The sequence below is a fragment of the Cydia fagiglandana genome, chromosome 1 (genome assembly GCF_963556715.1).
Source record: "Cydia fagiglandana chromosome 1, ilCydFagi1.1, whole genome shotgun sequence".
Lineage (NCBI taxonomy): Eukaryota > Metazoa > Arthropoda > Insecta > Lepidoptera > Tortricidae > Cydia > Cydia fagiglandana.
The window spans coordinates 6,365,240-6,383,895 of record NC_085932.1 but is presented as its reverse complement, the minus strand read 5'-3'; the positions used below and the strand labels follow the sequence as shown (position 1 = coordinate 6,383,895).

The 18,656-nt window shown below is 38.1% G+C and overlaps 1 protein-coding gene across 4 annotated transcripts in view; it reads right to left on the bottom strand.

The window, feature by feature from the left end:
- The window catches only part of LOC134680087 (solute carrier family 52, riboflavin transporter, member 3), a 66,521-nt gene extending 48,825 nt beyond the window's left edge, over positions 1-17,696 (bottom strand). The window contains exons 1-4 of one of the 4 annotated variants that reach the window (XM_063539154.1): positions 17,097-17,695; positions 16,166-16,269; positions 4,282-5,359; positions 1,368-3,968 (exon numbers count right to left, since the gene is read on the bottom strand). In XM_063539154.1, the coding sequence (XP_063395224.1) occupies positions 3,762-3,968; positions 4,282-5,304 (1,230 nt within the window). In that variant the 5' untranslated portion in view covers positions 5,305-5,359; positions 16,166-16,269; positions 17,097-17,695 and the 3' untranslated portion in view covers positions 1,368-3,761. Of the gene's footprint in view, positions 1-1,367; positions 3,969-4,281; positions 5,360-13,773; positions 13,889-16,165; positions 16,270-17,096 lie in introns of those variants that run through there. The other 3 variants (XM_063539138.1, XM_063539146.1, XM_063539129.1) reach the window with 3 other exon arrangements.
- Between the last annotated feature and the right edge of the window lie 960 nt (positions 17,697-18,656).

Here is an 18,656-nt window from a genome sequence, read left to right as displayed (position 1 = left end):
CAAACTATCGCTGTCCTGTTCTAGCGGACGGGAAGTAAAAAAACACTACAGTAATAACTTATTACTGTAGTGTTTTTTACTTTTTAATAATAATAAACGCAAAAAGCCAATTATTATTGCCGCGAGCCGCTTCTACACGACCCGATCAGCTATCATTTCACGTGTATGATCGTGCGAATACTGCTTAATAAAATCAAAGATTATTTTTATATTTTTTTTAAATCTCATCCGTGTTCATAAAGCTTACATAGTTTGTCAAAGGACTTTCTCATTTCAAACATAGACAAAGAGAATCATACTATCTTTGTCTTACACTAGTACTAGCACCCAAAAGAAAAGGATGGGTGTAGTTTTCCTGGTTCTTACTGACTGCAAAGTTGGTTTGACAAACTATATTGCGCAATTATATTGAATGAACGAATATTGAATGGTACTGAATGGCAGAATAAGTTTGTGCTTTTAACTTTTAAAAATTAATTAAAGAGGGAAATTGTTTTTGACATTTTGGATGTGAAGGTTTGATTTGAGTGATGCTTGATGCTTAAATAATAATTACTTTAGCTTATTTCCTCGCATGTTTGGAGAAAAGCACTATATATGCCTCGGCAGGAATAGCAATTCGTGGATTCGTCTTCTTTGTCGGACTCCGCTTCGCGTCGTCCGACAAAATCGAAACTCATCCACGAATTGCCCTTTCCCGGCCTCTGCAATAATGTACTATTCTCTAAATGTCTAACGGCCCACCATACAAGAAAAAGTGGCAGTCAAATTTCAATCAACAATGGTTTTAGAATAGTACATTTCAATGCAAGTGTGGAAAGTGTGTTTATTTTGCTTACCTGTAGCATCCTGTAGTGTGGAGGCACTATATATAGACAACTTGGACTAAAATAAAAAAAAGAGTTCGCGTATGGTTTATCCTCGTGCCGCCCAATGTACATTAGGATGTACAAAGTTTCGATGGAATATCTACCTTAATTAAAAACGAAGTAGGTAACATTTCGTTTATAAATAATAATTAATAATAGCCCCATTCATAAATTACGTCATTTCAAATTGGGGGGGGGGGGGGGCTCTGGACTGGACGTCGGATGATGGTAGCATGACGTAGGAGGAAACGGGGTCATTCGAAGCATGATTTTAGGGGGGGGGTCAAAAATCGATGACGTAATTTATGGACAGCCCCTATCTCGTAAAATTTTCGATCAAATGAAATTCGACCTACTTGAAAATACGACAAGATTCTAAGTTCCTTGACTATACTATTGTATGGTGGGCGTCACGAGGGTATTGTTCGTAGAAAATATGTATGAGAATGTTAGAAATTAAACAACAACATTATTGTCATCATTGTATAATTGTTGATATTTAAAACTTCATCAGTACAACGGATCATAGGGTAATTATAACGTGATAGAACAATCTATTAACGAAAATGTCCATAACAAGGTATAATATCATAATTTAGGTAACTCTGCAAATAAATAAAAATTAGGTAAGTACGTATTATTGACCATAATTATAAACCATCTATAAAACTTTAGTAACTATACCTAAGTACTACGAAACAACCCAAATTAAAAAAAACCTAAACAAAATTTTTATTTAAGTACGTATAACATTTTAGTGCAACTATTAAAATAAATATAATTTGGTTGGTAGGATAATAATAAAAAGTAATAAGGTAGCAATAAGTACATATATACTATATAATTAATTCAGCATAAGTGTACTGGAACTTATTTTGAAATAAATTAAAGTAAAAACAGCTGTTAGTAACAAGATTTATGATTCTTTTTTTATTTAAAATGCACGGACTCACGTAAATAAAAGTTCACAAGAGAACCTTATAAACGGTAGTTTACTCTTTTAACTCTGGACACAGTACACTTGCAGCTAAATGTCAACTTATATTGTGTAGTAGATAACAGCGGGTTCATTGCACTGGATCAATGATAAGATGCCGTTCTAGCTACACACACACATACACAGTCTGTTAAGTATAGTGTCTATCAATGTCTGACGAGATTCACTACGGAATGACCCATGAAAAGTCCACAATATACGATTCCCCGTAGCTCCGTACATTTGCCTGTTACAGCACAGAATAAATAATAGTACTAGGTACAGAAGACTCACTCTCTAACAAAACGCGTTTGTCATGATCAGCACAGATATGGCCGCTAGGTGGCGACAGTGCCACGCGCGGCTTATGGCAAACCCCAAAATTGGGGTCGAACGGTTTAGCTACCTGTAGCAAAGCGACGAAATCGCGGAGTGAGCCACGCCTGGTTACAGCCAACACCAAAAGCGCAACTCATCAGACTGCGCTCACATGATTCGAAATGCCATTTAGCCAATACTGTATCCAACGCAGCGAGGCGATTGAAACATTTTTCTCGTTTTTTAATTTTATAAATACATATGTATTTACATTACCTAGCTACATATTGTCTATTATTTCATATACTTACTTAAATACTTGGCTTTAATAAAGTGCATTACTTATACTAAGCCCTGGTAACCCTTAAATGCATAGTGTTACCAAATGTCTACAAACCATCAGACAGCTCACAGTTTTAAAATAAAAAGGCTTACGTTCTTGAACGCACCTTTATACCAAACGTCAAGTAATAGGGTGATGATTTAAGGGTAAATTTACGCAATATTTTTAATTTATAAAAATTACATTCGTTTTAAGACGAAAAGTCGGCAAACTTGGAAAAATCCACAAGTTGATAATTTCTAGTATGTGATTTTGAACGGTTTTTTCAGGGTATGTAATTATTTTATATTTAAAAACTTTATCATAGGTATATCACAAATAGTGTACCTTTCTAATGGTAGTAAAAAAAATCATTTATATAATACTGAAAATTACATATTTACATAAATATGATTTAGCCAATTCAACTACTAACACTGATTTCGCAGTGAAAATCGAAGTTATATATTTTTTTACTTTTTTTCCTATAATTGGCAAAAAGAAAAAAACATGCATTTAAGGGTTAAGTGAAGCCAATATACCTAATAAGCTGTCAATTAAAACTACATTTAAAATCTTTACTTTCACGAAACAATAGTTTCATAGACCCGATACTACGAACAAGTATGTATCATATGTATGAAACTCATTTAGCAAGAATCAAAGGAACAAATGTGGAGCAGGTACTTTTCCTGCAAATTGTCAAACATAATTATTCTATTATACCTACATAGCTACTTAGATCACCTATAAAACTCACTTCTACGGTCAGCCATCAGCCGGTAAGTATTTCAGCTGGTAAGTACTTGTATCATTTTAATTAATTTATATTAAATCAGTAAATCACATATATGTACCTGTCAGTTTTGTTATACATAGATGCGAACTATTTAGGTCATATGAAAATTACCCTACACAAATTGAAACTAAACCTAGCCTCTTGAATCAAACTAGTTTTCCAACCGTCACAGACCAGTCATTTTTGATATCACTGTTAAAAATACTTATAGTAAATCTAAGAACACACATAATTCAGTAGCCTTCATTGACATCCAGCGTCGTAAGCTTTCTCTAACTACAAGTTTAAATCAAGCACCCAAACACACATAATTTCGGTACACGGCGGGAAGAAGTTGGTATCTCGAGAAATTTTGTTGAAGAAATTTGAACTTAAAATAAAACTGCATAAGGTTCAAATTTCTTCTGTTTTTTCCCGAGAGTTATCAACTTCTTCTCGCCGTGTACGGATTTGTGGTCGTCAACGTTAGTCGAGATACTAGCTGAGCGGCGGGCAGGCGGGCGGCTGCGTGAAGATACCGGTGTGATTGACAAGCAGGTAGAGCAGCGCCGAGCCCACCGAGGAGCCCGCCTGCGTGGCCACGCCCGTGGCGCGCATGCCGCGCGCGCCGCCGCGCCGCGCCCAGCCGTACACCCACATGCGCGCGTACGACACCACCCCGCTCACCAGCGTCCACGACACCACCTGCAATTAGGAAAAAGTGAACTGCTGACGGTTCAAGTTCATGACGGAAGTTCAAATAGGTACCATGTACATCTAGGTAGGTATAGTTGGTGGGAAGCCACTAGAATGAGACTGACATGCTTTAATTTATCAAGACCGCTTTTATCGATCCGAAAACGGTAAAAGAGAAGGATTACGGTCAGTCTCCCTTGCACATGTGCGGTTAATGTTGAGACATTGAAACTTTAAAAGGATTGGGGGCTCTAATTGACTGCAATGTCATTATGCTTTCATTGATCTCTTTTCTTCGAATATCTAGATAATGTAAACTCACCACTAAAACAGCTCCGCCAGCGTGGTGGTAGAGCGGCGGCTCGGGGCTGAGCAGCGCCGTGGCCAGAATGTAGGCGAGCGGCACCGCCGCGGCTGCCAGCAGCGCCGCCAGCACGCGGCCCGGCAGCGGCGCCAGCCACACGCCCGCCAGGCACGCCGCCGGGTTCGCCATCGCGCCCAGCGTCACCGCCAGGTGGTACGCCAGGTTCCCGTACGGCATGCACGAGTACGACTGCACGGACGGAAGAACACCGTTTGAAAGCGCGTTAAGGACTCCCATGAGAACCAACACGAAGAGCCATCGCCCGCGATGAAGCGCTACCGGCTCCGATGTCGCTTCATCATCCTTAGCGGCGGCGGCGGGTTCCACACGCTCCGATGCGAACCCGCTGTATCGATCTACTATTACGAAGCTGACCAAACTCATCGCTGACAAGCCTGACAACAGCACTAGGAACACAGTTGTGTCGAATCGCGGCGGCGGATAGACCGGTACCAGCCCTGTACCTTCATCGTTGAGTATGCACGCGGGCTCGCCGCCGATACCCTGAATCAAAGCTAAAATAGCCGGGATGAATCCGCTCAACCCTTCGCCGACTAAATACGTCGCGAGATACACGTCGCGGAAGTGCCTCAAGTACGGATAGAACAAAACAGAACTTGTACATCCTACGAGCGCCGCGAAGAAAGTTAGGAATAGGAAAGCGATGGAGCGGTTTGCGATTGTCTCCTCGTAGAGGAAGGCATTCAGTGCAAGTGCGAGGGTTCCTACAACTAGCAAGCCGTAGATGTAGGGAGAGTCGGAAGCTCGCGGTCGGAGTCGGCGCAACAGCGCGTAAGCCACTAATCCCAAGTTGGCAAGTTGTACAGCTAAGACCATGGACGAAGGCAGCGCCCAGCCTTCGGGCAGCCGCTCCACGAGCAGCGGCAGCTGGACGTAGAGCCCGTTGACGCCCAGCCACGTGCCGACGCCCCAGCAGGCCAGCAGGACGTCCAGGAGGACGCGGCGCTGTGCTCCCCACATCGTGCGGTCGCAGTCTGAGCTCAGGCACGGAATGCGCTCTCGGTCCTCGTTCAACCTGTAAACACAGAGTTTCAGAATGAGACTTGTTAAACAGATGCAGAATTACTTGAAAAGGCTTAAATTAAAGCTTAAACTTTTGTACGTTTTCTCATTTTATAATCAATTAATCACTTGGAACTACCGGCGATTAAGAGTGTGGATATCAAAATGTCTTAAAGCGAGGAAGCCACAGCGGAGAACACCAAGTCAAGCGACCGCGGTTGATCTCAGACTGTGCGAATGTTGCGGCAGGTGTAGTAAAACGGTTGTCCATTTAATAGTCATTGATTAAGATAACGATTGTGATGTAAATACTTATTACCTGATAATTTTAACAGTAGGTAACTACTGCCTGTACAGTATATAAGTCGGATTAATTCATATTTGCATCATATTTTTATCAACACAAATTTTGTGTTCCAACTGGTTCAGACTTCAAAGCGAACGAGTTTTTAGTCTATAGGTAAGCAAAGGATCTATCGACAACGTTCTTATAGGTACCTATATAGATAAGATCAATCGATCGTTGACTGTCTGGCAAACGAATTTTCAAATCATTAAACAGCCAGCAATTACGATCAAGGGCAATCATGTGGTGGGTGTAAATATAAATTGACCGTAGTTCTGTAGAAAGCGACCAACTTTTTATTTTTGTCAAAGTGACTTACACCCTAACTCAGTGGCTTTGGTCGCTTTCTGTATTGATAAAAAAATTGAGTTGGTCATTTTCTGCATAACTACGGTCAATTTGTCGTTGTTGTCAGCATCAAGACGGCCAAAGTGGCCAAATTCGTCACTATTTCTTTAACGCTGACTGTAAAAAGCGTTAACAAACGACATAGTACCTATGTTCGATTTTTTAGCTTTAGAAATAAGGTATACAATCTTGATGTGTCTTTTAAAAATAAGTTACAAACAAGACACATTTTAAAAATAAGTTACGGCAAATATGTAACAATTAATTATGAATCTAATACGGTCATTTATATATTTCTGCTTTCTTAAATAATAGTTACAGATTTTTAAAAAGCGTTTTTCAATTAAAAGACATGTCAAGATCGCTTACCTTCTTTCAAATTCTTTCTAATGCTAAAAAAAACAAACTAAATACGAATACGTCGTTGGTAGGTATATTATAACGTGGTTGGTTATATCAGCAGCATCAATCAATAGGACGCTTTGCAATCCTAGATATCAAATACGCTTTGCGTCCTAGCAACTAATATGAAGATAATAGATATAAGTGTAGGTACCGTACCTACCTACCGAACCGACTTACGATACGAAGTATTACGAAGTAGGTGCTTATTATCAACTAGAGACCAAAATATGCCACGCACACTTTATCTATTCACGAAAAAGTGAATTTAACAAGTAAAAAAAACCGGCCAAGTGCGATTAGGACTCGCGTTCCAAGGGTTCATTACACAATTTTTAAAAATGTATTTTTTTATGTGAAACGTGAGTGAAATCTCTTTAAAAAATCCGTAGGGGTCGGATAAAAAACTAAGTAATTAAGTCCGATTCACTCTTGACTGTACATTTCTAATAGGTTTTTGATGTATTTTTTTCAAAATTTTAGGCCCAGTAGTTTCGGAGATAAAGGGGGGGGGGGATGGTCATTTTTGCCTATTCTCTTGAATGACTTCTAAACTGTTTATTCGAAAATTATAAATAAAATATATTTGAGATCCTTACAATAAGCTCTTTCATTTGATATGTAACATGATATAGTTTGAAAAACTTTATTTTTTAATTTTTTCATTTACCCCCCAAAAGTGGCCCTCATGTTTAAAATTCATTTGTTTACGTTACATGTCCGTATTTGGGTCACAAACTTACATAAGTGTACCAAATTTCAAATTGGTCCAGTAGTTCCGGAGAAAATCGGCTGTGACAGACGGACAGACAGACAGACAGACGCACGAGTAATCCTATAAGGGTTCCGTTTTTTCCTTTTGAGGTACGGAACCCTAAAAAGTTACTTTTATATTAGTTCCTCTACGGTTTCCCTATAGAAAATCCTCCTCTATTTTGAAATCGATTTAAAACTCTATAGATGTAGGGAGAACGGATCAAGCGCACGCAAATGTTACGTAAAATAGTATCAATTTAATAAGACGGATAACTCCTTTGATAAAAAAAAACCGACTACAAAAAGGATACAAATGATTAAATGATACAATAAATAATATTATAATCCCTTTTATATACGCGATAGCAATATTAAGTATTATTATTTGGAGCCTGTCGTGTCCTACTGCTAGGCAAGTGGTACCTAATAGTTATTTTTGAAGCAATGAAGTCGGTCTAGTCGGAGCCAGTGGTTGTGGATAAAATGCATTTTTCCCATCCGTTTTTGATGAATAAGGAGAGCCATTACGAGCTGATGTGGTGGAATAGTTATTTGTTTTATGGCTCCTCTAATACACGATGGCTCAGCGCTAAGGGCACCGAGATGGCCATGCGATACTACGGGGCAAAGTTGTATCAAGAGGTACCTTAGCCAAACTTTGCTACCAAGTGAAACACAAAATTTTATGTAAAACATGAGGTACAAATTAAATCAAATACTTAAATGGTTCAAAATTATCACGTATAACTCAATTTTGCCAGCCAACACGAAGAAACGACTCAAAATTTGCATCCTATTACTTTGCTACTACTTGCTCTTGTGGATAAAATGCAACTTTTCTTAGGTCTTTTTGAGGCATCAAGAGAGCCTTTAGGTATTTTACGAACTGGTATGGTGAAAAACAAATTATCATAGGTTTAGGTTTGTACTTATTTTGCGAGAATGTTAGTCAGTTTCAGATCGAATCGAAGCTCGACAACCTACTTCCAAAAGTTTAGTTATGTAAATAATAAAAATCATAAATGAGAAAATCCTACATTTGAAGCTTCATACATTTAATTAAATGTGTTTTCGACCTTGGCCACTTAAAATGAAGTTAACGATGATTGGACTAACAATTATGTAGTTAGTCGATTTTTAAGGTTTTACCAATCGATATCGGCGCTCGATAATGTCTGAAGTCGTTAATTATGGAATACACTACACGTAATAGGTAAACGTAAGCGAAATGAAATACCTAACAATGAAATAATATGCAAATGGAACATACCCGTCACTCATACTGGTGATTAACAAACAATTAACACGAGGTAAAATGCAGCACAAATGCTAAGTTGTAATAAATCTAATAAATGATTTAAAGAACAGGAAAGCACATTAAATTAAATTGTATTAATTAGAACACGGTCCGCATCCAGAGGCTCTGTCTAAGGAAATGAGAGTCTGAAGCAAACGCAATGTTTAAGTGCTCTGTAGAGACATTATTTATCCATCGAGAGTGAAGTGAGATCAGAGTTATAAACAAACGTAATATTAATCAAATAAGTAGATAACTATTATTGGGTATATCATATTATGCGTTCACTTTTTGTGTTGCGTTTTGTCTGTCTGTTATTTTTTTCTATGTTTAGGGTGTTTTGTTTCGAAACAACTCGAAATTTGCATCTGATTACTTTGCCTCGTATGTGGATAAAATGCAACTTTCTTAGCAGTTTTTGAACAATCAAGAGAGCCTACTAGCTCCGCTGGTGTGGTGAAAAATATCATGTTACTGTTATGCAAACATTTCATTCAGAGTTTCCGCAAAATGTAGCCAGAACAATGACTACTTCACCATGTTTATAAAAGTTATTTACATGTGCGTCTGCTGCCTTTTTCTAGATAGCAGAAGGTCTAAGGTCCTGTTTTCTAAGGGGACCTTGCATTTTGGAGACAAAGCAAACCGCTTGGAACAGGTGTTTCTGGGGGTGATCTGAGCCGATTAAGCCCGGTTGCCAAGAGGTTCCACCCAGCAGGTGGGCAGGGGAGGGGGGGCAAAAGTGGCTCCGGCGCGCCTCACTCTAAGCTATATATCTGCATACATCTAGCAACTATATCAAGTTTGGTGTCTTTTTCGTGTAATTCGAGGATGAAGAATTCATTTCTGTGACTAAATTTTCACTCTTCCATACAAAAAAATCGAGAAATTAAAAATTCCAAAAAAATCTTTTCACTTCTTTTTTCGAAAATCTTCTACAAAATTAAAACTATGAGGATTTGCTCTAGAAAAAAAATACCTGTGAATAGCCCAGTTATCCTACTATATAGAATAGTAAACTTGTTAAACATTTTTTTTTTCATAATTCTGATAAAAAAAATGTTTTGTGTCGCGCGGCGTACCTGCATTGTAAGAGCGGTATGCAGCGTTTAGGATTTTTAAGTATGTTTCGATGGTTTCTGATAAGTTGTTATTCTTCTGGTTGTAGAAAATTACTTCTGGACGTGATATATATACAAATATAAATTAAACGTATAAATATAGATGTTGGGAAAACTTTCGCCAATAGAGTTATTATAAATGTGATGAAATTAACAAAGCAGATCTTTGATTAAAATGCGGGTTAAAATACGAGTAAGATATATATTGTTCGCAATTGCCACTACATGCCCATGGGTCCGTGCATTTTAGTTTTTTCTTAACGCAGTTGCACCTCCCTGCGCATTTTGTTTTGCAGCGGCAACGAATAAGCTCTAAACAAGCAGCAGCCGCCGCAGGTAGGCTTGTACATATGGGCTCCCAATAACCATTTTGTTTGGACCAGCTCCAGTCAGCAGGACATGGAAGCTGTTGCTGAGGGGCTATAATCTGTCCCCAAACATAGCCTCCTTGGTAAACTGCACGGAGAAATATGTTTACGTGGGTAGGGCATCATCCATTGGATGCAGATTCTCTAACTGAAGATTTTTTTTTGTAAAAAGTACTTTTCGGCACTCTTTTGCACTCGTACTTGTACCTGATGTACTCGTAAAATCAGTAACAAAATACTATGCATTTTGTTAAAATAACGTCTGGGGGCCAATTCACACCTCGTAATTCAAATCTGTCCATACTTACTATTGTAAGACTCTTACTTGCCATACAAGACAATAACAATTTTTATCAATATTGGCAATGCCTGCTCAATATTGCCTTGTTTGCCGTATTTAAACCCCTCCGTTACGGCAGGATATGCGCTCCAAGCTTGAAATACGCTTTTTTCCCTGTCCATACAAAAAAGCAACAGTGTCGCAACCTGAAAAGGTGTGGAAGAATGACAAGACTTCTGAACTTTCTGGTCCTGTAAAATAAATTATATATCTATGCGTTACAAATAAAATCATATATTTAAAGAAAGTTTGCAGCACTTGACCAATTGCCCTGGTGAGCTGTCTCGTATACTGCGGGGACATATTTATTTTATTTACAATTAATGGAGGATTGGCACAGGAAAGAATCACCTGTTCCTCTCGTGCCATGCTATTGCATTTTCTTAAGCTAACGTTTGTAGTTCTTCCATTAATTGTAAATAAAATAAATAAATATGTCACCGCAATAAGAGACAGGTCAACTGGGCTAATGGTCACGTGCTGCAAACTTTCTTTAAATATATCATTTTATTTGTAACTCATAGATATATGATTTATTTTACAGGACCAGAAAGGATAGTAGTCTTGCCATTCTTCCACGCCTTTTCAGGTTACAACACAGTTTCTTTTGTGTGTGGAAAGGGAAAAAAAGCGTATTTCAAGCTTAAAGCGCATATCCTGCTGTAACGGAGGGCCTTCTTCTTCGTTACACTCTTGATAGAGTGGTCGTGGCCATTATGAAAACTTTTGAGCGACTCATTTAACGACACGTCGCCATTCCTCCCGTAGAGCTGCTTTCCGTAAGCATTCGCTTACTGTGACCGACACACTGATTTGGTTTGGTCAGTACATCTCATTAGAGATCTTCCCCTAGCCTTGTCACCTCCTATTCTTTCTTGCACAACTAGACGTTCTGTAGATGTTCCGTCTCGACGAGACACGTGTCGAAAGAAGTTGAGTACCGAGTTTTGCCCGTAGAAAGCAACCGCTCTTTAATGCCAAGCTCCTCAATAATTGATGCTCAGTCCATGATATGCCCAGCATTCGTCTCCAGCACCACATCTCTAGTGCATTCACTTTCTGTTTTTCGGATGCCCTTAGTGTCCATGTGAGACATACAGCATACAGAAAAGTGGGAAATATGAGGGATCTGACAATCCTGGTTTTAGTGGTCCTTGTAATGTTCCGGAGGGATTTAAATACGGTAAACAAAACAACATTGAGCAGCCAATTTTGGAAAAAAATGTTATTGTCTTGTATGACAAGTAAGAGTCTTACAATATTAAATCTGAACAGATTTGAATTACGAGATGTGAATTGGTCCTTAGACATTATTTTGATACTATGCATTGTGTTACAGTGTTCGGATCAGGTACAAGTACAAGTGTAAAAGAGTGCCGAAAAGTACTTTTTACAAAAAATAATCTTCAGTTAGAGAATCTGCCTCCAATGGAAGATGCGCTACCTACGTAAACATATTCTCCGTGCAGTTTACCAAGGAGGCTATGTTTGGGGACAGATTATAGCCCCTCAGCAACAGCTTCCATGTCCTGCTGACTGGAGCTGGTCCAAACAAAATGGTTATTGGGAGCCCATATGTACAAGCCTACCTGCGGCGGCTGCTGCTTGTTTAGAGCTTATTCGTTGCCGCTGCAAAACAAAATGCGCAGGGAGGTGCAACTGCGTTAAGAAAAAACTAAAATGCACGGACCCATGGGCATATAGTGGCAATTGCGAACATTATATATCTTACTCGTATTTTAACCCGCATTTTAATCAAACATCTGCTTTGTTAATTTTATCACATTTATAATAACTCTTTTCCCAACATCTATATTTAAAGCGAAAGGCGAAAGTTTTCCCAACATCTATATTTATACATTTAATTTATATTTGTATATATATCACATCCAGAAGTAATTTTCTACAACCAGAAGAATAACAACTTATCAGAAACCATCGAAACATACTTAAAAATCCTAAACGCTGCATACCGCTCTTACAATGCAGGTACGCCGCGCGACACAAAACATTTTTTTTTATCAGAATTATGAAAAAAAAATGTTTAACAAGTTTACTATTCTATATAGTAGGATAACTGGGCTATTCACAGGTATTTTTTTTCTAGAGCAAATCCTCATTGTTTTAATTTTGTAGAGGATTTTCAAAAAAAAAAGAGAAAAGATTTTTTTGGAATTTTTAATTTCTCGATTTTTTTGTATGGAAGAGTGAAAATTTAGTCACAGAAATGAATTGTTCATCCTCGAATTACACGAAAAAGACACCAAACTTGATATACTTGCTAGATGTATGCAGATATATAGCTTAGAGTGAGGCGCGCCGGAGCCACTTTTGCCCCCCCTCCCCTGCCCACCTGCTGGGTGGAACCTCTTGGCAACCGGGCTTAATCGGCTCAGATCATCCCCAGGAACACCTGTTCCAAGCGATTTGCTTTGTCTCCAAAATGCAAGGTGGTGGACCTTAGAACCCCAGCTAAGATGGGTCCTTGATGTTCGAAATTTTCTCTAAAAAGCATCGTTGCACGTTTTACCTACCTAATATTACAATCGTTATTGTATTCAACATTGTAGGTATTGTTAAATAAATCACACATCAGTTACCTAATGAAAAGACTAAAAGAAGAAGCACTACTAAGGGCCACATGCGCCATCCAGGGTTAGCCACTAACTCGGGGTTAACCGGTTAAACCCGGAGTTACCAGTACAATTTAACCATGATATAACGGTTAACTCCAAGTTAGTGGCTAACCCTGGATGGTGCAAGTGGTTCTAACGCAATAAAATATTTAAGTTTCTATAACAACAAAAGTACCTACCTGCTGAGAGCTCAGCTTAACGATTCGCAAATACCTATCAGATATCGGCAGCAATCGGTAACACTTTTATTGTGTTCCGAATAGTTCCGATGTTTAGTTAGAGGTTGCTTCCACGTTGCTTCTATAATGCCACATGACTATTATACAAGAGAATGTTGGTTCCTTAAACATTACATTGTTTACTCAACTCAACTGCGATACGTACTCCTTGCGGTTAACAATGCCACATGTCTGCAAATACTTCAGGCTCATTTGTGTAGCTATAATTTCTTTAATTTTCTCAAGTTAATTCGATAGAAATGGAAATTGAAAGTGAAGATAAATGCGCAACGCTAAGCTCAGATGACGCTGCAATTGTTCCAATTCCAACATTCGATTCTACAAAAAATATACCAATTTCTAGTTACGGAATTAATAAACTCGTGGCTCAAAGCAATAGAAATCCCTCAAAATATGTCTGTCTTTTATTACGTTGTGATTTTTGCTAATAATAATTAACCAACAAAATCAAGCGCAACATATCATGGGTAACAGAATTTTACTAAAAGTTCCAGTTGGAACCAATGTAATCTATGGGTTTATAACTTCAATTTCTAGACTAACTTCTATAAAGGCCTATCGGAAGTTACCGTACCTATCTACTGCATGCGTAAGGGCTTCTCCCAGCTCTACGACCGACGCCGGCGCCGCTTCGATGTCCGCGCCTGCGCGCTCGTCTTCGGGGCCTTCCCTCACCATAACACACAACATTACACACACTACTTATACAAAAAACAATAAAACTTGGTTTGAAATTACTGATTTATATGAGAAATTCAGTTCAGGAATTTTTAATCTTTACGAATTATGTAAATGTGCGTGTTATCAAATGAACCGGTCAGTTCCAAGTAATAGCTCTTAATTGACGCATTAAAAACTTATTTAAAAAAAAAATGAGCGGTTGAACGAGACTTGATCAATCGACCTTCTGTTGAGTAGAGAACAAAAAACTTTTCACGCGTAACTAATTACGACAAATACTTTAATTAACGAACTGTACAAATGAGCCGCTGTAACGTTCTGACGTAGGTATGACGGTTAAAAACCATATCTAACTATCATTAAGCACACTAAGATGTTGGGCAATTAATTTAGGTCATATGAATTAAAGTTGGAGATGCGGTACGGCATGCGCCGTTTCCAGGTTTCCACATATATGAGTACCTATGCCCTATTCCCTATAAATAGCACTTTCTTTTTGTTTTTTGACGCTGGTTTGTGAGACTCACCTCTCGGCTCTTCCCATTGAAATGTAGGGAAGGGTCAGAAACGCTTTGACTTTCTCTCTACCTATATGTTACACTTTAGATTTAACTTTCTAAGCTGTCTTAAACGTATTAAAATTGTTATTATTTAATTAAGTCCACTCTTATCCTAATGATGATGAATGAAATTAGTCTATTTTTATATTCTACTTAGTAAAGTAACTTCCCCTGATCAAGATACTTAATAAATAACTAGTAATCTTATATGTAGGTACATATTTAGTTAAATAGGTACCATGTTCCATAATCTTACTTAACGAATATGAGTTAATTATCATCAAGTGCTCCCAAGTTCCCAATGCTGAATTTGTATGACTAGAACTGGGAATTTCCGGTCAAGGTGCCGGTTTTGTATAGTATAAACCACCACCTGGATTACTGATGTGCCGTCGTCGGAAAGTTTCGAAAATTTCGCAAGCTCGACTCGAATTTATTTAATTTTATGAAGAAATTTTTTCTTGTTTCCTGTGTAGGTCTTCCTGAAATTTCCTAGAACTCTACCAGGTTTTTAGAAACTTTTCACATCTTGTTATGAAATAGCAAGTGGCAGTCAGTGACATTTTTACCATTTGTCTAAGGATTAGTATTGTCACGGCTTGTTATCTGATAAGCAAATTAGTCTCACTGAATGCATGCCCTGGGACAAAGTAATCAGTCGTCGGTTTAAGTCGCAAACCTCGTAACTCCTTCGGGGCAGTTACGAGGTTTACGACTTTAAGTATTGTTGTCCAAGGTAGCAATTACTAATTTCCTTGAAATGGACTTACGAGATTTGCGACTTAAGCCGACGCAGTGTTGCCAAACTATGTAAACATCTGGTTAGACTTAGTAAAGTTAGTTAAACATTCACATTACATGTGGACCTCTTTTGCTTCTAAATTTATTTGTAAAGATGTAGTGGAAGGTTGATTGTGAAAATGATGTAGGTAGCAGTGGTGGTGCGTCAAATATGTCCATAGGCAAGCCGGGGCTAATTTGGCTTACATATTTCCTTTACAACTCTGCTCAAACGTCCAAAAACAGGCAAGCCGGTGGAATTCGGCTTTTATGGACGCGCCGCCAATGGTAGGTAGGTATGTTTAAAAAGCATAGAAAATGTATGTGAAACAGACGCAATCCATCAATAGATTTATTGTCTACCCTATATAATTATATCAATCCAATATAATTATATTTTCATGATATGACAGTTTAGTTGAACTAAAGGGATAGGTACCACCAATTTATAGGGTGATAGTTAATTCAGGTGAAAAATTGCAACTAAAACCACAGAATAAATAATAGTACTAGGTACAGAAGACTCACTCTCTAACAAAACGCGTCTGCTACGATCAGCACAGATATGGCCGCTAGGTGGCGACAGCGCCACGCGCGGCTTATGGCAAACCCCAAAATTGGGGTCGAACGGATGCACTTTTAGCTACCTGTAGCAAAGCAACGAAATCGCGGAGTCAGACACGCTTGCTAAAACTAAGGTAGTTTAATTAATTAGCGGTCAGGTTTAACAGAAGACAACAATGCCATTAATTGGCAGATGAGCACTGAAGTGGATTTTAAATAGCTTTTACTATAACTAGGAAGAGTGGTAAAAATTTCAATTGTGATGATTTAAGATTGAATCTGTTTCTTGTAAGAGAAATTATCAAAATGAGAACATAAGAAAACTATGCTATATTAGCAGATAACTGTGTTATAGAAATAAATTATGAAGCAGCAACTTACAAGGGAGTCAAATGAAGGGTGCTAGTGTGTCAGAACAGTGAGACGGTGCGGGGTACAGCAAACATCAGAAGAGTGCAGAGGATAGCTACTTAGTGAGAAGGTACCTGCAATATACACACACATCAAAACTAATGGGACTGGAATGTGTTTGTTCATGTAATATATCAAATTTGAATTGTTATAATTGTATTGAATTCCATATGTTATATTTATGTGTAACATATTGGTTATGGAATTAAAGTATAGAAAGAAAATATTACAAAAAAGAAATTATTGTGGAGCCAAAATCATGTGGAATTCTAGAGGATGGGGTAGGGCACTCATTCACTTTGCAGATACAAGACATTTCAAAAACAGATGTTAAAAAATCATTTTTCCCCAAGCTTCTTATGAAAATTCTTATTGGAAAAAATGAGATTATTTCTAGGTAAGTATTTACAGATTATAGACAGATTTTAAAATATGGAAAATCATGGTAAATCCAGATCTGATGGCTCATGTAAGTTTGGATAGTTTAAACGAGGCAGATCCAAAATGAAAGAGGTTAGAAAAATACTACCCATTGGTCCGATGATTCTGCCTCCACAATATGCCCATATGACAGGGTATGAACATTTTTGACATATGCAGACACAACTCGGTTAGTAATAATATTGTGGTAACTGTCATTTGGATTGGGTTTGGTTTTGGTACTGATGAAGTAAAACTATGTAAGCGGATTATATAGATTGACAGATTATTCTCCCGCTGACCTCAAACACAGTAAAGAATTTCAAAAGCTGCAGCTTAAAGGTAAGGCTGCATAGATATTTGTATACAAAGGTGCTAAGCTAATAGTATGGCAAACTATATGTATTTTAAATTCCTTTGTGCTAAAATTATAACCCATTTACATAATTTTATTTCTTGGTTAGTAACATATGGTCCTCACCTGACGGAACTGGTATCAGTCATGGTAGGCCGCTTCAACAGGCTCGCTGATCCTGCACTGTCCAGCAGTTGTTTTAAATCACTTCACAAGTTTACAATACATTACAATATTTTCCCGACAATCAAATATGTTCTGCCCAATTAACCTAAATCTCTTCGCTGTAGAAATCGATTCGACGCCAATTGTTTTAGCACTTTGAACTTGATTTCTGTAGTCTAACTTTTATTGCATCATCATGCGTTTTATAAGTTTGCAATTATGTAAATTGCAAAAAAATATATCGCAAAGTAAACTTTGTCTGTATATTTGTCATGGCTGGGATTCCAACATTAACACCGCCAGATTATTTTAACTTATCGTAGCCGTCCAACTCTGTACGTGAGGTATCAAACTGAACGTATGAATGAACTGATACTACTGATAGGCGATAGACGTGGCGACTGACGATCATGATTTGACGTAATATTCCTAGTGCGATGTCGATAAAAAGGATACAAAGATATAAGTTGCACAAATAAAAAAAGGACAGCGATTTCGAGAATATGCTACATCGAACGCGAAACTTGGGTCAAGGAAAAGGATCAGCTGATTGTCAATGTCTACTCAACTGTCAACTGTCAAGTATTGACATTGACATTACAGGCTTAAGTTCTACTAGATCAAAAGAATTATGATTTATGAATTATGATCTAATTAATTAATATTGGTTGAAAAGCTATGGAAATTACAGTACGGCAAATTCAATTTTGTTACAAGCGTTACAAGTCTGTTCGGAAAGAGAAGAGTCGTGAAATGTATGGGGCCCATGTGGACCTCTGAACGTACGAGTAGTGTTGTATTCTCTTTGGTTACTGGGCGAGACATGGAAAGGGACGAAAATCCAGTTTTTTCACCAAACAAAGGCAATAAAGGCGATTATATAGCTTGGCAAAAAAGAGTAGAAATTAAAAAGTGGCAATACAGGGCCCGTAGCCAAATTACATTCGCTCCGTGTCGATTCGATCTCTACGATCGCGAGCGACTGGTCGATAATGTTTATAACTCGGAGTAAATATCTATGGAGCGGCCATTAACAGGCGTTCCCCTCTGCAAAAAGATCGCGGCCGCCGGTCAAGGAGGTTATATAAAACTAGTTGCCACACGTCATACGCCATTCAGCAAACGTCAGTCTAAGCGGAATGATAGGAGCCGAAAATGCCGAATTGCAGCGTTTTCTCATGCAAAATGAGATCGGAAACGTCTAGTCTACAAAAAGAACACGTTTCTTATCATATTTAAGTACTATTACATCTAAATATTATCAAATAGTGCATTAATTTTGCAAATAACTAAAAAACATTGTCAATCTGACAGTGATACCAGTGATATGATATTAGATCTAATTTAGGGTAATTCTAAAGAAGACTTTCTAAATATTAATTAGGTACGAGTAGAATTTCTAATAGGAAATATTATGCGAAACTCTGCGTAGGGGGCGCGACTACCACAATCCATCACAATCTGGTGGTCCGCCGCGGAACAAGAAAATTTAAATTTCGTTGTCTAACCTCTCTATCACTA